The sequence below is a fragment of the Takifugu flavidus genome, chromosome 16, assembly GCF_003711565.1.
Source record: "Takifugu flavidus isolate HTHZ2018 chromosome 16, ASM371156v2, whole genome shotgun sequence".
Lineage (NCBI taxonomy): Eukaryota > Metazoa > Chordata > Actinopteri > Tetraodontiformes > Tetraodontidae > Takifugu > Takifugu flavidus.
This window is the reverse complement of record NC_079535.1, coordinates 5,650,079-5,675,508: the sequence shown is the minus strand read 5'-3', so window position 1 is coordinate 5,675,508 and position 25,430 is coordinate 5,650,079. Positions and strand designations below refer to the sequence as shown.

At 42.8% G+C, this 25,430-nt stretch overlaps 1 protein-coding gene across 3 annotated transcripts in view; it reads left to right on the top strand.

The window, feature by feature from the left end:
* The first annotated feature begins 989 nt into the window (after positions 1–989).
* Positions 990–25,430, top strand: part of aqr (aquarius intron-binding spliceosomal factor) — a 33,418-nt gene continuing 8,977 nt past the window's right edge. For all 3 annotated transcript variants that reach the window (XM_057058124.1, XM_057058122.1, XM_057058123.1), the window contains exons 1-32: positions 990–1,112; positions 1,472–1,584; positions 1,781–1,837; positions 2,257–2,297; positions 2,409–2,444; positions 2,675–2,795; positions 2,891–3,031; positions 3,549–3,617; positions 3,761–3,861; positions 3,959–4,035; positions 4,603–4,667; positions 5,467–5,586; positions 5,683–5,796; positions 5,995–6,098; positions 8,266–8,368; positions 9,705–9,825; positions 10,104–10,245; positions 10,857–11,035; positions 11,164–11,331; positions 12,385–12,554; positions 13,448–13,689; positions 13,768–13,917; positions 14,666–14,735; positions 15,414–15,524; positions 15,657–15,766; positions 18,061–18,196; positions 18,870–19,079; positions 20,850–20,987; positions 21,871–21,942; positions 22,352–22,539; positions 22,639–22,810; positions 24,162–24,332. In XM_057058124.1, coding sequence (XP_056914104.1) covers positions 1,501–1,584; positions 1,781–1,837; positions 2,257–2,297; positions 2,409–2,444; positions 2,675–2,795; positions 2,891–3,031; positions 3,549–3,617; positions 3,761–3,861; positions 3,959–4,035; positions 4,603–4,667; positions 5,467–5,586; positions 5,683–5,796; positions 5,995–6,098; positions 8,266–8,368; positions 9,705–9,825; positions 10,104–10,245; positions 10,857–11,035; positions 11,164–11,331; positions 12,385–12,554; positions 13,448–13,689; positions 13,768–13,917; positions 14,666–14,735; positions 15,414–15,524; positions 15,657–15,766; positions 18,061–18,196; positions 18,870–19,079; positions 20,850–20,987; positions 21,871–21,942; positions 22,352–22,539; positions 22,639–22,810; positions 24,162–24,332 — 3,783 coding nt within the window. In that variant the 5' untranslated portion in view covers positions 990–1,112; positions 1,472–1,500. The remainder of the gene's footprint in view (positions 1,113–1,471; positions 1,585–1,780; positions 1,838–2,256; positions 2,298–2,408; positions 2,445–2,674; positions 2,796–2,890; positions 3,032–3,548; positions 3,618–3,760; positions 3,862–3,958; positions 4,036–4,602; positions 4,668–5,466; positions 5,587–5,682; positions 5,797–5,994; positions 6,099–8,265; positions 8,369–9,704; positions 9,826–10,103; positions 10,246–10,856; positions 11,036–11,163; positions 11,332–12,384; positions 12,555–13,447; positions 13,690–13,767; positions 13,918–14,665; positions 14,736–15,413; positions 15,525–15,656; positions 15,767–18,060; positions 18,197–18,869; positions 19,080–20,849; positions 20,988–21,870; positions 21,943–22,351; positions 22,540–22,638; positions 22,811–24,161; positions 24,333–25,430) is intronic.

Here is a 25,430-nt window from a genome sequence, read left to right as displayed (position 1 = left end):
GTCCTTTGTGCACAGTGTACCAGCCTGCGGCCCTTGTCATTGTGGCCTTGCACGTGGACTTTTACTGCGAGTTTCTTCCTTCAGGCTAAACAGACTGAGTGTGTGTGTGTGTGTGTGTGTGTGTGTGTGAGAGAGAGAGAGAGAGAGAGAGAGTGAGTGAGTTTCAACCCATTCCAGCTACAAGAGAGTTGACTCAGCGTTGTTTTGTGTTCTTTTTTTTGAATATCTTTTAATTTTATATTTGAATATATTTGTATTGAATATTTTTTGGATATCTACTATTCTATTTCCTATTTCCTTTCATGTGTTGTTGAAGCGCGTCTTTGTGATCATATCACTGGTTTATGGAAACTTGGTGTTTATTCTTCACCAGCCTCCATGAGGTTTATGTAACGGTGTTTGCTGCCCTCTTGTGGTTGGGAAATATCGTTTCAATCAGCGCAATTTGGGAGCGATCCAATAAAATATTGCGGTCACATCATTATCATGTTTTTTTTAAACAATCTTAGAAATAGGGGTTAATTTAAAACCTGAGAATGCTTCAACCGCTTTTGCTGTAATCTTTTTTTTCCCAAAGCAACTGTATGGGAACTGTCGTCATAAATATATGGCGCCTGTTCTTCAGAAATATTTTTTTTTTTACAAAAAATGCAATCACAATTAATAAAATCACTTCATTGACTAAAATGGCTTGTGTTTTTATTGATTATTGCATTTTGTCAAAGAAATTAATTTACCTTTTTAGATTTTGTGACAGCCCTTTTTCATGATAGTTATAAGAATAGAACAAAAACTCTTGACATATCAACAATGCCTGTGATAAAGGCGCATGTTTAAAATGTTTCGGGAAAAAACGGTAATTTTGTATCACATGTTAAAACATGTCAATGATGCATTTTAATCACATGTAACTAACAGTAATACCATTATAAATTATTTACAATTATTTCCACTTTCTTCGTAATGTTCCTGGTAGGAACTAAAAAGTCTGCTTTTTCGGCTTGGGAACGATATAGAGGACGGACCCACTCAGGAAGTTGCTCGAAAACAGCGCGTTTGTTCGTGTGTATGGATGATCTATTCTTCAAACAAGCTGAAATACTTTTTAAAAGGTTTTTTCCTTATTTTTACTTACATATAATATGAGAACGTTGTTATAATGTATTGATAACAATATAGTTCTATGTTGGCGGCTACGAAGTATCTTAGCCGCAAGGCTAACACTGCTGCTGCTGTTGGCGTAGCGTCCATGAGGCTTGGAGTAATGTTATATTTTACAGCTAATACACTTTTATATTTGTATTTATGTACATTGTGGTCGTATATATTTTACTTTTTGCCACCCAACCTTTTGATCTTTCAAATTCAGCTGTCTTTTCTTTCCGTTACTTTGGGCCAACAACTCGGAACTAGCTAACTTGACCTACTCTATATTTGCTTTCCTACAATAAATGATATCGTTATTTTCAAGGCCTCCGGTGTATTGACTGAAGGTGAAAGATGATGAACACGGAGAAAGAAACCCCCACTAAAAAGGTTGCGGCTCCATCTGTGGCGCAGATTAATGCAGAATATGTCACACAGGTAATCCACTACCACATTACTTATATTATTTATGTTTGTCTTTATTACCTTTCAAAACAGTGTGATCCTTGCATCTTGTGTTAATCACCCTGTTATGACCAGCTGTGCCATATATTTAATGGCCATTTGTATTTAGATAGATTGAAAGATTATCTGTAATATATACACAACTAATGTATTTTTGTTCATCTTGTAGTTGGCTAATAAATACTGGGCTCCTCATGCAACAAATAAGCTACCATTCGATCTTAAGGTGAGTTCAATGTTTTACATGTAAGTAGTGGCTCAAATATTTGTTGGTTTGTTTTTTTTACCTCCTTAGCCCTTCACACAGGGAAGGTGCTGGAGTCAATCAAGATTCAAGATGTACTTTATTCATCCCCGTAGGGAAATGGAATTGTAGTAGCAGCCTAACGTGGTTTAATATAACTGTAGACAAGGTTTTGTATTTACAAAGTATAGAAACAGAATAAATAAATACAAATACGATTAGAACGTTATAAGGATAACGTTCAATCCCAACCTCATATGAGATATGGGATGCTATAAAGTGCAAAATTAGCTGTTGAGAGTATTAAACCGTATTAAACTGCATTTGCATGAATCTTAAAATATTTTAACACCATTTGCTGGTTTGTTTTGTTTTTGATTTTTCCTTCCTTGGTCTTTTAGGTGATGGGAGATATTTACGAAACAGAGATTGTGCAGTCCAAGTAAGACATTTGTGTCCGAACAATTTTAGAGTTAAAGTAGCAATTTCACTTTCATTTAAAGTTTATTTAGTTTATTTCAATCTATTATCTATTTTATCTGTATTTTTTCAGATTTTCCATCAGAAAAATTATGCTGCTTGAATTCAGGTGGGTTGTTTAACAGTATTTTTCATCTTCTTACTTCTACATTAAGCATGGTTTTAATGTAATGGGGAAATGTGTGTTTTTGTACAAGAATAGAATTTGAACATTGACCACGCAGTTTCACCCACAGGCTGTTATGCTTTAAAAACTATACAATATCAAAGGTAGATGGAAGTGAACTGACGTAGAGCTTTTTCATAGCTGTAATCTGTCTTTTTCTTTTCATCTTTCAGCCAGTACCTTGAGAACTACCTGTGGGTGAACTATACTCCTGAAGTGTCCAGTCACGCCTTCTTAATGTCCATTTGTTGCATCGTCAATGAAAAGTTCAGAGAGAATGTCCCAGCTTGGGAGGTAAAGCTCTTAACTTTAGATCAAGTGCTTTTTTTACGGCCATGCTGTCACCACCACCACCATCATCGTTGTTTTGTTTCTTTGATGGGATTCAGGTGTTCAAGAAAGAGCCTGACCATTTCCCGTTCTTCTTCAAATGTGTGAGGGAAGCTGTATTAGCAGACAGTGAAGCTGGCTTCACCTTAAAAGAGCAAACTGTCCTGCTGGTTTTCCTGGATCATTGCTTCAACAGTTTGGTATGTTCCATTGTAAAGATGTCACTCTAGAAATCTAGGAATCTGTGTATATAATAAAAACTATCAAGTCTAATGTAAACTTAACATTTATACTATATTACAAATGTAAGCGTTATTGTGTTCAGATCAAATGTAGCTTGGGAAAAGAAAAATGATTTTATGCAAACAGTTAAAGTAACGGATTCTGACGTATGTCTAAAGACAAGTCAAAACTACAAAACTGTAATAAACCAAAATGTTTACAATACCAGCAATGTCCACTAGATGTCAGTGTTAGGCTTTCAACTGGAGCCTGCGTTACCTCCCATAAACTTGAGATCCTTTACTGCTGCATAAACCCACAGGGGATCACAGCAGCTGTCCCTTTTAAAATCTGCTGTGATAGCCCACTGCATTGTCTAATAATCTCCGAACTTTGACGTTTCATAACTTTAATTTGATCTGATATTTAATCAAAACCTGTCATCTACAGTACATTTTTAAACTGCTGTCTTTGTCTCACTCTTTGTCCTCCCAGGAGGTAGATCTAATAAGAGAGCAGGTGCAGCAGCTCATCTCTCTGCCTATGTGGATGTGCCTTCTACCAGTAAGATATCAATTCATTGCTTTTAGATTGGTGCATAATGAGGGATGGGGTTTAGTGTCAGAGGAGAGCCAGTCTTTGTCTCTATGATGGAAAATCTGCTGTGAAATCTGTCATTTACTTATCTGTTTCTGTGTTATTTGCAGTCAAGACTTCAACAAGAGCTGAAAAAGGTTCCAAAGCTGCAGAAGTTTTGGAATCTAATCAAGAAGAAATATGATAAAATGGATGCTGAAACAGCTGAGACGTAATTCTTTTTTCTTCCCAACTTTTGCTTGCCTGCCCAAACCTGAGCTCATCTCTAAACTATTGTATCCTATGTTTTACCTTTATGTCTCTTGCAGGGCAAGAAAAGAAAGAACCTTCCTGTCATCGCTCATTAAAAAGTTTTTCGGGGTTCTCGTGTCCATTCCTCCATCAGGTAAATAAGAAAACCACACATTTTTGTGTAAACCTCAACAAGGAGATCTTTGAGCAGAAACGTCCGTTAGACTTCGGTCTTTTATACACACACTATAGTGATGGTTCCCCCCTTTCTGTGTAAGTGGTGCAGTAGCCAAAGGAGCGTGCACTCCAGCTGCCATACAGCCACAGGCACCGGCTGTGCTGTAATGCAGGCTGACATGGAGCCCCCCACCTGAATGCTAAAAACAGAACATGTGTATTTGTGCTAAGGTGGGATTCAAACCTGACAGAGTAGATTACAGCCTGAACCACAGCAGGATCCACATCACTCTTATGGCCTGCTGCATGCCTCGGCTTTAAGTAGGCCGCACACAAGCGCATGGACGCATCCCAGCATGCTTCTGTGGCAGCGCAGCATCTGGTCGTGCCGCTCAGTGTGCCACCTCAGAGTTGTCCACTAGCGTTTGCTGTCGTCAGGAGCGGGTTGATGACTTCATAACCACCTTCTCAGTGAACCATCAATGGGTATTTGTGGGCCAGGAAGTGATGTTTGAACTCCAATGATCTCCTTTTATTTGCACAGGGCCCGTAAACATGGAGCAAGTGCATTATTGTGAGAGATTCATTGAACTTGTGATCGATCTGGAGGTAAGCCACGTGAACTGGGATTTTCTATCGACATTATAGTCCTTTCTTTGAAATGTAGCATAAGATTGAGCTGTATTACTCTGAACTGGATGAGTCCTTTCAGTTTCTCCTTTTTAGTGCAACACTTGGCATTTTCAGAGTGATTATAAAGTGTATTGCAAATAAGGTTTTTATGAACATTTATCTTAGTTAAAATATTTCATTACTGAATATAAAAATTGCGTGCTTTAGGGATGTAACATTCGACTGCAAAGACACTGTTCCACATTAGGTTGCTGCTCCTGCTGCCTGTGCACATCTCCTGTTACGAGCAGCTGAACTCAATAGATTTCGTCTGGCTGTTTGCTGACAGGCCGGCCTTGCAGTTCCTGGCAGCGGCTTCTCGCCGGCCAGCTGAGAGTCTCCAGAGACATCTTTTGTCCTCCAGCACTATCCTTTTACAAAACCTCAGTTGCCTGAAATCCATACTTCCTCCTTCTAATGACAGGCTGAAAATGAATGCAGAGAAAACAGATCCCCTGTGTTCATGCCTACTCTGCACTGACTGTCAGGGTTGTATTTGGACCAAAGATGGCAGATGTTGGAGAGATACCTGCTCTCCCACTGTCATGGTATCTCCCGTAGCACTGAAGAGTTTTTGCTGAATGGCGTAATAGGTCTTTGTTTGGTTTCCTGTTTGTGAGATAACACGACATTAAAGGCTTCAGCTTCAGAATTTGTCATTTTCCCACCTCATATTCTTCACTGAACACATTTGTAAGCTGGCTGTTGAACCCTTTGCTGTCTTATTGGTTTCCAGGCTCTGTTGCCCACCAGGCGCTGGTTCAACACCATGTTGGATGACTCTCACATGGTGGTCAGATGCCATCTCTCCGGCCTGGTCCACAGAGAGGAGGAGGAGGGGCATCTCTTCTGCCAGGTACGGTCCAGAAAATGTTCATTTATAAGGGCTGGAAGCCTGCACTCTGCGGATACTAGAAGGTCATTTATGAGATCTAAAACTCCTCGTTTGTAGTTGCTGGATATGCTGAAGTTCTACACAGGATTTGAAATCAATGACCAGACAGGAAATGCCCTGACACAGAAAGAGATGACCACCATACACTATGAGAAGATCACCTCGCTGCAGGTACGAAGAATCAGACTAGCACATCTCTGCTGTGGTGGAAGTGAGCCTCTTAATATGTATGGATTGGTTGCAGTGCAGCCCTCATCCCAGTGTCATTTATAATCATATTATAGGACCACAGCACTCAATATGGCGTATATGTCACTGCACCTCTCTTCACAACAGCCATCACTGATTGCTGCCCTCACTGTTTTGCAGAGAGCTGCTTTTGTTCATTTCCCAGACCTGCAAGACTTCGCCCTCTCTAATGTCGCAGCCGTCGACACCAGAGAATCCTTGAACAAAATCTTCGGCAATCTCAGGTAATTCAAAGCATTTAGAATCAATCACGAAATTCTGAGGCGCACAAACAGGACGTCAACGGTCGAACATTCACAACTTGTTCATGTTCAGTTTTTTCCGACCATCAGAACTTGCAGAATTGGTGCAGGGTGCGTGTCTGTACTTTAACTGGAGTTCACGTTTTAGCACGGCATCAGCACGGCTGTTAATGCCTGACTTCCCCGCTAAATGGCAGCTAGTGAGCCCTCGAACAGGCAGCTGTTACCAGCCAGAGAGTACAGCACGGCTCATTAATTTAATCGATTTGCACTGGCTTGAGAATAAACTCTTTGAACAGCTGTGTTTGTCAGATCCTATTAGCTGGCCAAAGAGCCAAATAAAGCATCCTCAGTTCGTGCGGGCCTGTGTGCAAGTGTGCATGCACATGTGTTTAAAATTTGGGTATATGTGAAGACAAATCCAAAAACATCGTTTCACTGGTCATTTATCACTTTTTTCAGCTTTAAATGTTTCAGCTTTAAATAGTTCCTGTTGCAACACAGCACCAGAGCAGTGCAACACACTGGTGCTACGTTGAAGCATCAGAAATGCTCTTCATTCATCAGTGTTTGTATGCCCGTCACTTCTGCACTGGATTAGAAATGCTTAAATCCCACATTGCCAAACTCTTTAAGTCAGCCAGACGCTTTTTGAGCCGAGCTGAGCTGAATCAGGTAACGACTTAGCTGAACTGCTCCGTGTATTTCTGGAAGCTCTGCTCTTTCTCCCAATATTAGGGTTTTGAGTAGAGCAGGAGCAGCATTGTTCGCCGCTCCAGAGCTGTCGCCATAGCAGCTCCTGGGTAACTCCCAAATATGCCGATCAGATTTAACGAGGCACTTTTCATCCAAAGAAGTCTTGGTAATGCCAGTTTATTCCAGCTCCCCTACCCACAGGCTAAGCTCCCAGTCACCCGCCACTCTGAATTTATCCGCTAAGTCCCCCGAATACACAAGCACAGCATTATTGCATAGCCCGCCACGTATATGCAAACACACCCACACGCTTCAGTTACGTAAAATATGTTAGGTGTCATTTCAGGCCAAGAATTAAGCCCACTCTCAGTTCAAATATGCACTTCTGCAAATGTCACATTTGCTGTCATTAGTAGGGTGGGGTCGTGCGCTAGGGCCGGACATTAGAAAGGATGCATGTTTCACAGGTTCATCAGCTTCATTAATTTGTTAATATGATAACCTAAAGAGGTTTGTTATGTTTGGGTGGGCAGAAATGCTGATATTACTCATAAGCCGAACAAGGGTCATAAAGTCTGAGCCGAGTGTGGACCAGGTACATGTACGACCCAATCCTGTCAGTCATGAGCTGCCCCAGTCCTCCCCATCACTCAGAGTGAGCGTTGCTCTGCTCTTATTGCTGAAGGAAGGAATGTCCACATGACCTATGCCAGGTCATCCCCTGACCTCAAAGACTGTCTCCTTGGCAGAAACACCACCCCCCGCTGCCCAAGCATCTGTGTGTGTGTGTGTGTGTGTTGTGTGTGTGTGTGTGGTGTGTGTGTGTGTGTGTGTGTGTGTGTTGTGTGTGTGTGTGTGTGTGTGTGTGTGTGTGTGTGTGTGTGTGTGGTGTGTGTGTGTGTGTGTGTTGTGTGTGTGTGTGTGTGTGTGTGCACGCTCCCAGTCAGTCGGTGCCACATGTTGCCGTCAAGAATTGTCACAATGTGTCCGGGTTCTGCCCTTCTGCATGTACCAGACCCCTGCTATTGCCACATTGTGTCAGCCTGATTAAAACGGGCCTGTATGCCTCAGCTTTCCGACACAGAGATGGACTTTGATTTTCGTAACCCTGTCGCATCAGTGCGTCACAGCCCATTAACACAAGCGCTGACTGGGCAGGAGTGCCCCGACGTACTGCCTTGTGCCGCTGCAATGATGAGGTGAAAGGATTCTCAGATTTTCACACATGCAGTTGCTATTTAAAAGAGAAGACTGAATGTAAACATGTTATATTTGATATCATAAAATCCCCAAAGGATATTTTTAAACCTTGATTGCCAAATAAAACCATAAAAGACTCTTTGTCGGTCTGAAAGTCATCCATCCTTCCTTGATCTGGATAACAGTTATGGCCAAATTATTGTTTGCCCATGCAGATTCCCCTTGATTAACCTTTTGTCGTCTTCCTCTGCAGTCCCAATTCTCTCCACAAGGTGGCATCCTACCTGTGTCTGCTGCCAGATCTGCCTGAAGGGCAGGACACTACCTATGAGAATGAGTTTCTCCTTGAGCTGCTGGTAAGTTCCATCTTGGTTTTTATGAATTTGCCATGTGGGGATTTGCGCTCACTTGTTTCCAGTGATTTAATAATTGATGTGGAAGGCTGCATCATTAATTATTAATATCAAACAATTGATGCTCTCTTGTCATTTAATAGCTTCCACAACCGCAGCTTCTTTTAGAAATTATATTTTGATTATTTTTTGTGGCTATACACCTCCTGTTTTTTTGTTCATCCAATTTTTTAGATGTCTTGACAGTATTAACTCACATTAGACTTTTTAATTGAGTCCATTGTCACTTGGAAGATTATTCCTAAACGGTTACTGGTAATTCTATAGAAAAGTAATACATTCAATAGGTTTTGTTTCTCATTAACTGAGGCTCTTGACCTTGGAATACGTATTGTATTCCCTCTTCACTGTCCATCCCTCTTGATTTTCCCTCTTAATCCAATTACCAGCATGATGTGTTCATGTAACAGAGTGACATTCTTTTTTTAAATACACCTCTTAAAGTGACTTTGATTGTGAACTCTGCTCCTTTTCCTTCACCCTCCTAATTTTGATTTTAAAAGCCCTCCAGGATATTAGAGGACCCTGGTCCTACTAGTTTCCCCAATACACACTCACACATGCGCTTCAGACCCTTTCATCAAAGTGGGTGGTTCCAAGGCTGCCCAGCGGTTATTCATAATTAACCACTACGACCCTCCCAATTCCTCTCTGAGAAGGGGTAGAGAAGAGCCGCTACATAATTATCTGATTAGTTTGTTGTAGGAGACAATGTCAGGAGACTCATTTGTGAGCGCCCGAGGTTGCCCCCAACAACCAACATCTCTGACAGTGTGGGTTTAATGGGATGGGGCCACAGGACTAGAACTCCACAGAGAAGCAAAACAGTTGGGCTAGCCGCTGAGAACACACTCATTAACATTCTGAGTGAGGGGGAAGCATTTTTCTTCATAAGGGAAGCGCTGCTGTTCCACCCGTGCTAATGTTGGGCTAGTTCAGACTCTTTGCTCCCTCTGGTGGAACTCATGAGCTCATTTGTATTCTGAGGCCGCTCTCATTCCCTCGGCCCGACCACACTGTGAATTTTAATTATAGTTTCTTTATTACAGAAGGGCTGTAGCAAATTCAGTATTTATGTCTGCAACCTAACTGCAAAGGCCGTAGGTTTACTACAGTTACGTAAAATATCAGGCAGCTGACAGCAGCGTAGTAGGATCTGACATATTAGAACTCAATTCTCACAACATTTCCGGTGTCAGTAATAGTCTGATTCATTAGTAATGAGAACGGTCATTAACTCACTTGCTCCTCTTTGTTTCTGTCTCGCCCAAACTCACAGGTGACCCACCACGAGCGCCGCATTTCACAGATTGAACAGCTTAATCAGATGCCTCTTTATCCAACAGAGAAGATCATCTGGGATGAGAACATCGTCCCAACAGAATACTACTCAGGCGAAGGTGGGTGTGAATGTTGACTCCTCACCATGTCTGCGGGACTTAATGTGCACTAGAGCATTTAAGACGGTTTCAGTGTTATCCCTTGTCATGCTCGCACTCGTCCGGAACTGAAGCGACTGTCTTAGACAGTCCTCTTATGTGTGAAGGGGCGCCCTCAGCAACGCTCGGATTACTGGCAGTTGGCACATCCTTTCTCAAACTCCCATTCTTGGAGAAGCTACAGTGCAAAACCTCATCCTCAGTTATTCATTTCTCCCCCTTTTTCTCTGTCTCCTCAGGCTGTCTCGCACTGGCAAAGCTGAACCTCCAGTTTCTGACCCTCCACGATTACCTGCTGAGGAACTTCAACCTGTTCCGACTGGAGTCCACCTACGAGATCAGACAGGACATCGAAGACGTTGTGTTCCGCATGAAACCATGGTGAGATATGACCCCACCCCTCCACTCGAAATCCTGTCTTTTATTTTTTATTTATTTAGTTGTACGGTAGTTTAAATGCTCGTGTGTTACTGTCTGTTGTTGCCCTTGAAGTCTTTAAAATTCCCAAACTGGAATTAAAAGCCACTTATAAGCTAGAGGCATTAAAACTCAATCTGTTCATGCATATTCTAAATATGCGCCAAAAATTTGTTTACATTTGAAAGGGACCGGTAAACCCAGATATAAGTTTAAATACCGCAGTACGTGATATCTGCATATTTTGACTTTAAATGGGATTCTAACATGCTCAAAAGCTTCTCTGGTAGCATAAACTGTCCCTTCAACTCAGTGAATAAAGTTCCTTGTCCCCATCTGTTACTCTCTTGGTGGTATGACACAACAATATTTTATTCAAGTTTGTGACATTTGGTACACCACATTTGGAAACAATAAGTGTTCCCATTATGTCAACTAGCGTTGAAACTTGTTTGTTGTTCCAGCCAAAGTAAATAAGTAAGCCGTGACGCTGCGTGCTGCCCTAAATCCAGCTGATTTCAGGCTTGACAACAGCCCACAGCGCTTGTCTAACTCCTGTCCGTCCCCACGCGCAGGCAGTCAGAGTATGGCGGTGTCGTGTTTGGGGGGTGGGCCAGGATGGCTCAGCACATTAGCTCTTTTTCCATCGTGGAGGTCGCCAAGCCTAACATCGGAGAGAGCTGGCCTGCCCGCGTACGAGCTGATGTCACTGTTAACCTCAATGTCAAAGATCACATCAAGCATGAGTGGGAAGGTAAACACTTTATATCCCAGCACTGAGGCTGTTGACTCTTGATTTTCCTGTTATCAGAGATTCTGAGAATAAAACATGTTGTGTTGTGTGTCTAGATGTCTTTCTAACTTGTCCTTTTTTGCCTGCAGGGCTGCGAAAGCACGATGTTTGCTTTCTGATCACGGTGAGGCCCAACCTGGTCTATGGCACGCGCTTTGACCGCCGCCAGCCCTTCTTAGAGCAGACAGGTGTGGCGTACGTGAGAGGCTGCGAGGTGCAGGGTATGCTAGATGAAAAAGGACGCGTCATTGAAGAAGGTGCGCTCACGTCAACCCCTGCACACACACACATACACACATGCGGGGCATCCTTTCTTCTATTAGATTCTCAGGAGTGGGTCAGACTGGTATTGTCACGAGGGGATCAGGAGAGACCTGATCTGCTCATGAAACATTCCATTAACCTGAGGTCATCAACAATGTCTTAGGCCTTCACAGCAGCAGGCTTGGCTATTCTTCCCTTACCTTCTTAAGGAGCCGTATCAGCTGCGTGTGGGTAAAAGTGATACAGAGGAGAATGTCTTTGGACTTTGATAGGAATTTTTAAAAATGTGAGCAGAATATGAAAATTCAATCTGTAAAATTCTTGCAGTTTAGTTCCAAAAAAGAAATGCTCTCAAACCAAAGTCAGATTTCTGACCTTTTCCTTGAAAGTAACAAATTATTATTTAGCAGCGCAGCCTCCTCTGTTTACTGTCATATTCTCAGCCGCCATCCAAAGCAACCCTTCCCATCTAAGACACATTTCCCTTTTAAAACATCTTTCCATGTACTCACCTGACCCTTTCCATATCCTTCCTCATCGCTTTGGATTAAATATGCAGAGGACAGCGGTTTCTAACTCAACATGCTGCTATGGAGCATGTCCTGTCAGAAGCCGCTTACATTTGAAATGCTTGTTTTCACCTTTGACTTTTCTACAAAGGCTTGCGCTCCAAAATCCTTGGCCCAGTCGTTCACATTGTTGCCCCTGTGGTATTGAGAGTGTATCTTTACCGCCACACTCATTTTAGTAAGGGGATTTGAGAGTCCCCACATACACACGTGCACAATGGCAGACGCCCACGCAGGCATCGGATAAACGCTCTCGGCAGAGGCCAATGGGATTGACTTTCACCTCGCGCTCTGTGCCCTGCTTAAAAAAATCTGTCAAGGTATCTGAAAACTGCACACGCTGCTCTCCTCGTGAATCCTATGGGAGCTATACTCAAGCCTTCCTCGTGTCAGACTTTATTTCAAAGGTGATTACACCTGCTTCTTCTGTATTTATCAGTTAAAGAAACAATGGCCTTTTTTGTCCTCCTGATATAGGTCCTGAACCGAAGCCCAAGCTGAAAGGAGATAACAGAACATTCCGTGTGTGGCTGGACCCCAATCAGTATCAGCAGGACATGACCAGCAGTATTCAGAGTGGCACCGAAGACCCGTACGAGACGTTCAACATCATCATGAGACGTAAACCCAAGGAGAACAATTTCAAGGTTTGCAGTCCTCGCAGAACATCAGACCAGCTCTCCCTGTACATTGTATCTGAGTGTTTTATCTTCAGACCTTGAGCTCAGGTGTTCCCAACACAACCCCAGCCTGATGTATTGCACATATTACACTCTCTTGGGTATTGAAGCTGGAAGGTTGGGGCCAGGGCAGCTCTGAAATTACCACCCACACAAGGCCTTTCAAATCATCCCAATGAGAGTCTCTTCTCACTAGATATTCATGTGATATGGCTCCTCCACCTTTCACCTTTAACAATGTCCTAGTGGCAGCATGGCAGTATTGCACTTTTGCTGTGTTCTCTGAGACAATTACCCTATTTTGACAGTGTCCTGACCAGATCCACTAATGTGAACCCATTAATCGGTGATTTCTGCTGCTGTAACTGGCTTAAAACTGATCTTTATTACTTGTTTTCTGCAGTAAATCTGGTCTGTCCTCCTTTATTTTACCATCTACCAACTATTTTGCTGTTTGGAGAGTATTATAGTTTTGAAGTTCTTGTGTTTCAAAGTCTGCCCACCCATTTATGTCTTTCACTGCCAGAACAAATGATCCGTAGTGTTTTTAGCATGGATTTGGGAAGAGCAGGAACTAATGGGTATTTCAGAAACATCCTTCTCCGTCTTTGATATCTGACACAAATGAAACTAACAAGTTTGCCTCCTCTGTGTTTGGTTCTCTGGGTATTAGACAGGTTGCAGCTCATTAAAATGTAATTGACAGATATACAAATTACCTGCTGTCCCATCAGCCCACCACAAAGCTATTCTCATCCGTCTGAATCTCGTCTTTTGGGATTGTTGCCTGACAGGCCCCATTCAGTCAGTTTTTTAGGGCTTCCATTTATATAAATCCCACACGTGTCTGTGTGTTTCAGGCTGTGTTAGAGACTATCAGAAATCTGATGAACACCGAGTGTGTTGTCCCTGACTGGCTGCATGACATTATCCTCGGCTACGGTGACCCGGGTAGTGCCCACTACTCCAAAATGCCCAACCAGATCTCGACTTTGGACTTCAACGACACCTTCCTGTCACTGGACCACCTGCGTTTATGTTTCCCAGATCACACCATTAAAGTCACAGAAGAAAACCCTGAACTGCAGGTGTCCCCTTTCAGGTGAGACTCAAAACGTGTTGTGTCATTATGTCATTGCACACATGCATTATTTATACCTCATTTACTATTTTTTACCAGGATCACTTTTCCAATCTCAAACCAAACGGACAAAGGAAAGAAGAGAAAGGCTGATGATGGAGATTCAGCCAAAGACGAAGAGAAGACTTTGATTGTTGAGCCTTATGTCACCCCCAACCGTGGGCCTTATCCCTACAACCAGCCCAAACGGTGGGTAATATGTAGAACTGAACAAGATTACAGAGTCCAAAACCCGGTTGAGTGTGTAGTTAGAATAGAGACTCTAATCAGCCAATAGAGCAGGATTCTTGTTACCGTAGGCAAATTTTGAGGGAGCAGAACCCATAAACAAGCAGCACTGGTTGAAGCAAAGGCATGATGGCAAATATCCTGGGATTAAAGTGTCAGGTGATGTGCATGTGCAGCAGAATTTCAACCCGCTAGTGCTAAAATTACGATTATAACTATTGACCTCAGTGAACCTTAGAGAGTGAAGTGTTCAGCATAAAATGACTAATACAAACAGTATTTGGAGCTGAAAAGCAACATTGAATTTATGTTGCAAGTGTTTTACGTCCAGAGTGTTTCCAAAGTTTCCAAATGATATAACACCGTTCTAGAAATGACTCGAAGACCCCAGTCAAATGCTTATTATAGATACCTGACTCTGGCCTCGTTAATTTGATATGTTTGTTTGTGTCGCCATGGTCTGATTTAAGTTTCATGGAGGGTTGCGCTGCCGTTATGTCTACACTTTGATTTTTATTAAACCAAAAAGAACTTCATCAGAATAATTGCCCTTTAAGAAAAGGTTGAAAAACTTGTGCCGCATCCGTGCAACTACAGTGCACGCTATAATGAACCTTTTAAAAACTAAGATGACGACAAACATTTACACACATGTCAAGTTGTTGCAGCTAAGTTAAGCAGACTTATTGATTTTCATTCTTTTTTACAGGAACACAATTCAGTTTACCCCGACTCAGATTGAAGCCATCCGAGCCGGGATGCAGCCAGGACTGACCATGGTAAGAACTTGTTTAATGTTTCTTATGTAACATTGAAGAAGTGAGAAGCGAAAGTACATTCTCAAACTACGATAAGACCATGTTGTTGCGGCGCGTCGGCTGCCAGCAGGCTCTGCGTTATTCATTATGCAGCCAGCGGAGGTAAATATAGCCAGTGAGCCGCAGCAGCATGATAAAACATCCCTGCATACATGTCTTTCTATGTTCCTCTCTTCACACCAGCTAACTTTTCTTTTAGGGGTGGGGGGGTCACAGTCATTAGCAGGCATACCAAACACACACTGCCTCCTCCTCCTCCACTGCTCAGCTTTCATGTAGGCAACTAAGGAGATTATGAACTAATTTATGCAAGAATAATTGTTGTGTTTACAGTTTTATCTGCAAGCACTCACCTGAGATACACTAACTTGTTTCATGAATATTTATCTAGTAATAAATATTCTCTTCCATAAATATAAAGCTTGTTAGTATCCTAACTTGTTCACAAAGTGGAAATAATACTGGTATTTAGTTGGCAGCTGCAAATGAGACCTTTGAGTGATGTATATGCCTTTTGATATCCTATCAGAAGGCTGCTATTTGTCAGGCAACTCGACACGCGTGGTGATGAGTATATACTCTATATCTATCTCTATAATAACGGGTGTGATTGTGACCCATTGTGTTCTCTCTCTAAAGGTTGTTGGACCACCAGGGACAGGAAAGACAGACGTCGCAGTTCAGATCATCTCGAACGTCTATCACAATTTTCCCGAGCAAAGGACGCTCATAGTCACACACTCCAATCAGGTGAATCCAACACACAGAAATGCTGTTACGAAAATGAAAGACAGAGAAAATGTTAGATAAAATATGACAAAAACCGACAGATTTGTTCCAGGCCCTTCCCTGTCTAATCACTCCACTTTCCGTTTGTACCAGGCTCTCAACCAGCTGTTTGAGAAAATCATGGCTCTTGACATAGATGAGCGTCACCTCCTGCGTCTGGGCCACGGTGAAGAGGAGCTGGAGACGGAGAAGGACTTCAGCAGGTGAGGACAGCCGGGGACAGGTGGAGAGGGAACAGATGCACCATGGGATTAATCCAAACAAACAGCAGTGAGCTGTGTAAACTGAGATTCACACATGCGAGAGTGGACGAGCACTCAACAAATGGGTGAAGACCTCTCTGAAGCTGAAATCTGATCAAAGCAGGAAACACACACGCAGACACACGAAGCTGCCCACATGCATAGTTGGTATGAGCCAACACAGTGACGGGGGCACTTGATATTTCCACATGACAAGTCATGGACCTAGTTTATCTTAGCTCGGCATCGTTGGCCTCTCTGGCCTTTGCACCAGTGAAAGGGATCCCTCCCTGCAGCCCTGTGCACTCTCAAGCAGTTCCTGTCTCATTAACCCTCTCACCAGCTCTGTGCACCAGAGAAGCTGACATCATACCTATTCACAGGAATAACTTTAGGAATAATTCCCAAAAGCAGTGGAGCAGGAGGCTTTTATAAAGAAGCATCTTCAGTTCAAAAACCCTTTACCTCTGTTATAATTTGACCATAAACACTTGTATTTACAGTAAGTGAAATATTGATCTTATCATTTTTCCAAACTACTGTTTAGGTTTATTTGTGGTGTCGTATGATGTATTTTAAAATGATTAAGTAACATTTATCAAACCTCAGAGTAATGGATTATAGCTAGAGAAAATCACCGTGCTGCCATTTTTTCACTGGTGGCGAGTCACAAAATAAATTCAGTGAGACAGGAACTAGCAGAATTCAGTTAAGGAAGCTTGAGTAATTCCCATTCCCACATTGTGTGTGCGTGTGAGATGCCCTGAAGGCAGTGACTCAGTCCTTACTACTGAGACGTAGTGAAATGGGAAAAGATAAGAGCAAACTCACAGCACCCATGAGAGGCTAAAAGAGAGATTATCTCACCCAAGACATTCACAGATACAGATACACCACTGTTGCTGTGAAAAATAACCAGACACTTCTTATTTTAGCCTTTGATGGAGTAGTGTTTTTGAATATTAGTTTTTTCCTGTTGTGTTTGAACCATTTTTATAATCTGCTTTGATTATTATTCCTCTATGGCTCCGATTGTTGACAGAGCGCCTTCTTCCTGCTATAGGAAATGTATTACAGTCATGCAGCAGGCTGGGTATTCCTGGGAACCTGTGAGGTCTCGAACAGTATCCCAGCTCAATTGACTGACTGTTCATGTGTGGATTTGCGTGTTTGTGTGTGTGACTCTTCACAGATGGGGTCGCATCTCTAATATTCATGTGTACGGGCAGGCGCAGGTTTGACTTTGACGTAATGGCGTTTCATGGGTCGGGTCAAGGCTTTAATATTAATGAGTATCGGTGTGTCTAAAACTGGACCTGATTAGGACTCTGCTGGGTAGTTTAATGAATGACTCCAGTACGAATGGGGGGTCTGCGTGTCGAATTTGGGGCCGCTCTGAATTATGAAGCAAGTTGGGTATAAAAAGTGCTCCAGCTAGCAGCATTTAATATGTACCCGCCTGCCTCTTAACAACATGCAGACTCCACACTACCTCCACCCTGCTGACACCAGCCAGAGAATTTTAATTAACACCATATAGGAGATGGCAAAGTGGAAGGTGGCTGTTCTGCCGGAACACTACAGCGTCATCAATTAACAACACGTATCTGCATTTCACAATATGCTTTCTGTTGCGATTCAGTATTGTGTGGGATATAATAAAGAAGGAGCTTTTGTTCATGTGGAAGAATAAGTTTGCTATCCTCCTATACCTTCAGGTGCAGCAGGTCTAAGGATTTTTTTTTTTATTTATTCTAGTGCATTTTACCCCCACAAATAGGGGTCTTGTCGGTGTCCTCTTGATAAATGCTTCTATTCAGCATGAACTGTGATTACCTTAAGCCGTCTGCCGGCTGGGGCTCTTTTGTGAAGGCTCTAAAAATAGTGCTCCCCTCTGCTGTAACCCCAGGACCCCCCCTCGACACACCCACGCACATATTTCCCATCCTCCTCTTTTCTGCTTGATAATTACTTTTAAGCAGTATTGTTCAGTGCACAACAGGATGCATGCTGGAACTTAAATACAGTCCAGTCAAGGACAGTTATTGTTCCTCTGCCAGGGGACTAAATAAAACAGTAGTTTCCACAGAATTAAGTCAGCAATCCTAAAAATAATAACATTATGTCTGTTAGAGCTTCTCTATTCTGTTATTTAGAGCAATAATTCATTTTTCCCATTCTTTTGTCGGATTTTGCGTAGTACGTACCGGTACTATATTCTGTGATATTCTACATCTTGTGTCGTGTCTTTCCAGATATGGAAGGGTGAACTACGTCCTGGCCAGAAGACTTGAGCTGCTCAAAGAGGTTGGGAGATTACAGGAGAGCTTGGATGTGCCAGGAGATGTTTCCTACACCTGTGAGACTGCTGGACACTTCTACCTCTACCAAGTAAGAACATATTTTTGCAGCTGCACATGTGTGCTTCTGTAGGTAATTTCCTCTTCTGTCAGTGATCTATGATGCCTCAATAATTAGAGATGTTGTAAAGTGCTGATAGTTTATAATAGGAGTCATCAGGCGGTATTGTATCCTGTTGCAGATACTTGACTGCTGAGTCAAACTCAGAGAACACCCCTGAGCGCCACTTGTTTGTTACCTGATCTGTAGAATCTGCATTCATATCCAGAGATGCTCATGTGGCTGTTTTTGTACCTTTGCCTTACTTACTTTCTTTATTTATCCCTCCTCCTCCCTCTCGCACCCACACACCACCTTTTGTATCTTGTTAACTTGATTTGATGTGGAGATACATGCTCAGCCCCATTTTAGAGTACCCAGGCCTCGTTGTGTCACTTGGGGGTCATAATGTTCCCAGGCCCGTTTTGTGATGGTCGTGTGACATTTGAAGATGTAAATTCCAAGAAGTTGTTGCCATGGTGATGACAGTGTGAGCTTACTGATCAACACACAGACGTGAAGTATTTAAGGTTGCACTGGGGGAGTCTTAATAATCAAATAGACAGATACTCAACAAGTAATTTGTGTAGGAAGCAGATTTAATTATTATTGGTCTCCCATAGAAACAGATTTGACTTTCTGTGCTCTCACCCTCTTTCAACAGGTCATATCTCGATGGGAAGAGTATATGAGCAAAGTCCGGCCTAAACAAGGCAAGAAGGTGGAGGTCCAAGCTGTGGCTGAGCACTTTCCCTTCCACAAGTACTTCTCCAACGCCCCTCAGCCTGTCTTCAAGGGCCGATCATATGAAGAGGACATAGACATAGCAGAGGGCTGTTACCGCCACATTAAGAAAATATTCACCCAGCTAGAGGTGAGAATGTTCGACACACGCACACATTGCAGTAGATCCCTCGCTGGCCAGGCAACACTCGGCAGACGTAACGAGGTTACTCCAGTGAGGAAGGCGAGGCATTTTTATTTATAGACCTCATGTCACTACAGTTGGATTCAAGGGGTTTACATCAATGTTTACATAGCAGCACATAGCACATGCAGCAGCTCACAGAAACCACGTCCTCTTCAATAATATAAGCCCCACGAGGGCAAGAATCTTTTTTTTTCCACAGTCTTTTGTTTTCTCAGATTTTGCCAGTGTTGCACGTGTTAAATTTTTTGGATTAATTACAGCTGGCTATCAGACTCCCATCACCACTATAGTTAGTGCTCATTTCTCTGTCACATGCATTTGATATGCTGTAAACATTGTTTACATTGCGTCAATAATTCTTCGTGATGTTTGGTACTACATATATTTTAATTGCACCTTTTATGCCGTATAGATTACTCTTTTAATGTTCCTCTAGTGATATAACACCCCTAAATGCATGGTCTTCCCTCAAACAGATCGACTTTATCTTCTGTCAGAATAGTAATAACGTTCCAGATTTATGGGAACACCAAGAACATCTTGGAAAAAGCAATATAGTAGTTATTGGCTGGAGGTAATATCGCAACACATGTGGTGACCTTGATTTATCTCTCTGGCCTCTGTATCTCTGCATCACCAGCACCTCTCCCTCCTCCCTCGGCCTCACCCATGCTGCAGTAAAACCTGCACACCCATTAAGGACGGCCGTCTGCGGCACAGGCCAGACAGCAGCGCTCTGCTGAACTTGCTCATACGGGTGCATTTTCGAATGCAAAATAAGTTAGGATTGACCTGTCATATTAATATTCTAGTAAATAATAAATGGCTCATCTCTGCTCCTCCGCAGTGCCACTCATTACTCCTCCTTTACCCGGCTTCCTTCTCTTCTTTCTGTCTGCGAGTCTTACCATTTTAATTTGGCCCCTTAACCACTGGAGCCATGGGGTTAAAAATAGAGCTCATCAATACTGCATGTCCCGATCAGGTTAATATTAATGCTGAAATAGTAACACATCAAATATTTAAACCCCAGTGCTGTCCAAGTCTGCCTCTCTGTCCTCCCACCCCCCTCCGTTCACTAACCCCTACACAGCTTGTGTAACCTTAAAAATAGAACGCCTGTTTACCCATAACACACACACACACACACACACACACTCCATGCCAGGATATCAGTGCTCTCAAGTGGACTGATTAAATTTGGGAAAAGTGGCCTTTAAAGTTTCTTTTCTAGCTGAAACTAAACAAGTCAACCTACAGTTTTTGAACAACAAACTGTATCTCCATATCATTAAAGAAATAGCAGACAGCTTTTCATGTTAGGAATAAAAAGCAGAGGGATTATGTTATTATATTAAATTTAATTAAAAAGGGAGGTACGGTCCCAATCACTCTTTTTATGTCTGTCTTGTAGTTTGAAGTTATGATGCCTGTCAGGGGATTTGACAGAAGAGGCGTTTGAAGCTATTAAAAGTCTTCACAACACAGAGTTTGAAAACCAAATTGCATTTTGAACTGCGGGTGCATGCATGGATGTATCAGTTGCTTATCTCTTGATCAGACTCTACCCTCCGTCACAGTTATTTCATCTTGTACATTTGTTATTTACGTTGTTTTCTAACAGCCACTGTGTCAAGCATGAAGGTAGAATTGCACTAAATAAGTGCTCCATGTTCTGTTTCCTGACCTTTACCCTATCTCTTGTGTTAAAAGGAGTTCAGGGCCTTTGAGCTGCTGAGGAGCGGCCTTGACCGTTCCAAGTATCTCCTGGTGAAGGAAGCCAAAATCATCGCTATGACGTGCACACACGCTGCACTTAAACGTCACGACCTGGTGGAGCTGGCATTTAAGGTGAAATGACCGCGGTTGGAGGAAAGATACTAGTTACCGTATTTTCGCGACCATAAGGCGCATTTTAAAGTCTTAAATTTTCTCCAAAATGGACGGGGCGCCTTATAATGCGGTGCACCTCATGTGTGCACCGAGTTCCAAAATCTGCAAATGTTTTCGGCTTTTGCAAAAACCATTTCGGATTCATTTCGTTCATTTTGGATACAGAAGATGATGTACTTGAGTATGTTACTAAATACACGCTAGCGTGCATGTTTTAAGCTAGCGTAGCGGTATGTTTTACCTTGCCAGCGCCCTATAATCCAGTACATCTCATGTATGTGTTCAATACAGAAACAGCACCCTGAACTGAGACTGCGCCCTTTAATACGCTGCACCTTATAGTCGCGAAAATACGGTGTATATATACCTTTCAGTCAAGTCTTTGTACTTCCCTCCCATATTTTGTAGGTCAGTCATGGTGTCTTTAACACATTTTCTTGTATAGTTCTCTCTTTCCCACTTTGCTTCTTTCTGTATCCATCTACAGCTATCTCTGACCCCATAGCTGTCCATTGACCTCTGACCCCACTGATCCACTCGGCTCTAGCTTTGATTCCTCTGTGTAATTAGTATATTTGGATATTGTATGTCTATTCTCTCCTCTATCTATTCTTCCCACCATTTTCCTCCCTCTTTACCGAGCTGGTCATCAGAAGGAGGGTCCCCCACATATGATTGTGGTCCTGCTCAAGGGTTCTTCCTGTTAAAAGGGAGCTTTTCCTTATTGCTTGTTGGGAGTCGAGCTTTAGGTTTCTGTAAAAGCCCTAGAGACAATTTAGATGATATCAGATTCTGTTTAAATAAAGATGAACTGAATTGAACTTGTTTATTATTTTATTAGTACGACAACATCCTGATGGAAGAGGCCGCCCAGATTCTTGAGATCGAGACGTTCATTCCTCTGCTGCTCCAGGTAAACATGTATGATGTGTCCTCTTTATGAATAACCCTGAAAATGTTGCGTCAGTTATTGACGTCAGCCTTCTCATGGGTCAACTGACCCTCGGTTGAGCTGACCGATGGGTCTCACTTCACTAATATTAATGGGGCCTGTCATTGGTAGTTGTGCCTAATTGTCCGTGATAGTGCTAATGAGGACATTAAGTGCCATCTACAAGCCCTGCCAGAGCTTTTCCTCCATCTCTAGTGGCGTAAAACAGAGTGTTCCAGCAGGTGTACGTCATGGAGGACTGTTTATTTTTCCACATCCCCTGTCCTTCATTATGACCAATAGACTGTCAAAGCTGATGAGCCTAGCAAAGGTTGTTTATCACATTTATAACATTCAACTCTTGGATTTACTGGGAAACTTTTTTTTTCAGAATCCAGAGGACGGTTTCAGCAGGCTGAAACGTTGGATCATGATCGGCGACCATCACCAGTTGCCGCCCGTTATCAAAAACATGGCCTTCCAGAAGTACTCCAACATGGAGCAGTCCCTGTTCACTCGGTTTGTTCGGCTGGGAGTACCCACCGTTGACCTTGATGCACAGGGCCGTGCACGTGCAAGGTTAGTCAGCCCAGCAGGAAGTAGCACCACACTCAGGCTGTAAATGGTCTGTCTATGAACTGAAATGACCGTTTGTTCTCCCACCATTCTCTCTCTCAGCTTGTGTAACCTGTATAACTGGCGCTACAAACAGCTGGGGAACCTGCCTCACGTGCAGGAACTGCCCGAGTTCCAGGTGCCCAATCCTGGTCTGACATTTGACTACCAACTAATTAATGTGGAGGACTTTAACGGGGTGGGTGAATCCGAGCCCAACCCTTACTTCTACCAGGTGAGTCGTCGCGTCCACTACAGGACACAAGCGTGCACGGTGACAGTTATACACTAGTTTACACGGGCGCGCTTTAGTTCCACCAGAGCAGAAAACAGTATCCCTTTCTAGTCTCCACTCCCATTAAACTCACTGTTGTGTACTACTTCATACATTTTTAAATTGTATTACATTTTAATGATTTAGCTACTAGTCCATATGATATATTCATAACCCTGCTTGCTCAGTAGCTAGCAGTGGCTGCCCAGCACAGACCACTGAGTTTGTCCTTCACACCAGGAGGCAGATTGCCTTTCATCATGTCTGAGACGAGACTGTGTGTGTGGGGGGCAACAGGGAAGTGTGTCAGAGTAAACACTCCAAGCAGCACAGCAACTAGTCTAAAGCTTTTTGCTCCACAGACTACATTTTAAATGATGTAAAAGCTAAAACATCATGATTTATCTCATACCTATACTAAAGCTGTTTGTGTTTTGTTCATTTCCCATGTTACTTCATGTAGTAATATTAATAATAATAACAGCTTACCGGTAAATAAAAAAATACTTTTAAATATGTGCATAAGAGAGAAGCGTAGCGTAGGCCACACTTAATGTTCCAACCAAGATTCTCTGGTTAAAATATGAATTTATGCAATTTGTAGGCAGGTTACAAGGGAAAAGGAACAAAGGCTGTCCTGTTTTTGATGTGTTGACTACAGTGCAGCTGGATCAGGTCGATGAAGCTGCACATCCATATGATTATCAAAGATGTGAAGCCTCCACCCAGGCCTAATTGAGCCTGCATGAATAATGCATAACCCTGCTCTTTTTTGTCATATGTTTTGACGGAGTCTTTGCCACGGCCGACATGCTGAAGACTGCCTTGATCACAGTGGTGTAAAACAGTGCAGGCATTTCTGTTCTCATATGATTTGACTTTGAGTGCAGTCGTCACTCTGTTGGATCAGTAACTGTAGAAAATGGAGAAGGATAACATTAATTATTCTGCTGTATTTTAACACTTAGTCAGAAGAAGAACTCTTTTGTTATGTAGCATTTGTAACACATTTAAATTGTCAGATGCTGGATTGGGACTGTTCTTTTACTGGCTTGGTATGTGGTGGTGGTGTTGAGCTCCATCCAAAGTAATTATTCCAACCCAAATCATATCGCTACTCGTGCGTTAATGAGTGGCCTTTTGTCTGGCTAGTCATTCAATTGAGCGAGACCCAGAGGTGTCAGACAGATGAGGCAGGACTGTGTGAATGAGTGTAACTCAGCCTTTTGATTTCCATTCTCTCGTGTTTTTATTGTCCATATCGGGGTAGAATAATAACATCGGACCCTCTTTTCTTCTCATTCCTGTAAAGAACCTGGGAGAAGCAGAGTACGCTGTAGCCTTGTTCATGTACATGCGCCTGTTGGGCTACCCTGCGGAGCGCATCAGCATCCTCACCACCTACAACGGACAGAAACATCTGATCAGAGACGTCCTCAACCAGCGTTGCGCTGGCAACCCTGTGTTCGACATGCCCAACAAGGTCAGTACACTCAGCAGTGTGCAAAAATGCATCATCTTGTCCCATGGCAGGCATAAAATCTAGATTTTGACACTTATTAGGACTCAGTTTTTCCTTTTCCCAAAGCTCGTCTCCAGTTTGTTTGTGAAGACTTAAAAAAATGTTCACCTCTGACAGCACACATAATGGATTTAAACACACTACCAACCTAAGATATCCACAGAAATATCATATATGTGTTTTATTCCTGTTGTTTAGTCATAACACGTCGGTTGTGTTAAGGGAATAATTCGCTCAGGCATTGAAACCAGGACCTGCATGTTTTAGCCCAGGAATTCTAAAATCTCCCCATGACAACAGATTGGCAGCGTGAAACATCCACTAAAAGTCATGATGCTGATCTTTTCACATGTTTTCCTCCTTCCTCTTCACGGTGGGTTTTTGCTCCATCGTATTACGAGGGGATCATGAGACCCAGAGAGGATGTCAGGCTCTGTCTCCTCATTGCTCCCTGCGTGCCTCCGTAAATGAGAGTCCTCGTGGTTTTTACTGGGAGAATGTGCAGAACAGGGTGGGAACTCTGTCCTGAGTTGATCTATTGGGGATTCTGTTTCATTCTATGGCTTTTCCCCATCTAGCTCATCTTTTCTCTGTCTCTTCTACGCTGTAAAGTCGGCACAGATTTCCAACTTGTTTTCTGTGTGCACCACTAAATGTTTCTAGCCACCGGCCTCAGCATAATTCACAGTTTGTCTCATGTGTACATGGACAATGCTGTGTGCTGTCACCACTGGCAGTCTGCAGTTTGCATTTTTGCTATTCGTATCTTTTTTGTCAAGTGTCCGATATGTTCCGACAGCTTGCCAAAAATGTGCTTGGTCATGTTAACTGTCCGGCCGTGTGAAGACGCGGAACATCATTCTCAGCCAGCGTGGGTGCAGTGACGGCCTGCTCAAATGTGCTGAGGAAGTCTACTCGCAGAGGGACGAGGGTGAAAAAGAAAGAGGGTAGTTGTGGGGTAAATGCTGAGCAGCTGAAAGGTCGTGGCGCTCGGCCCCGAGTCCACAGCCGAGAGCATTGTGTGTGACAACATGACACGGCTGCTCAAACCGCAGAGAT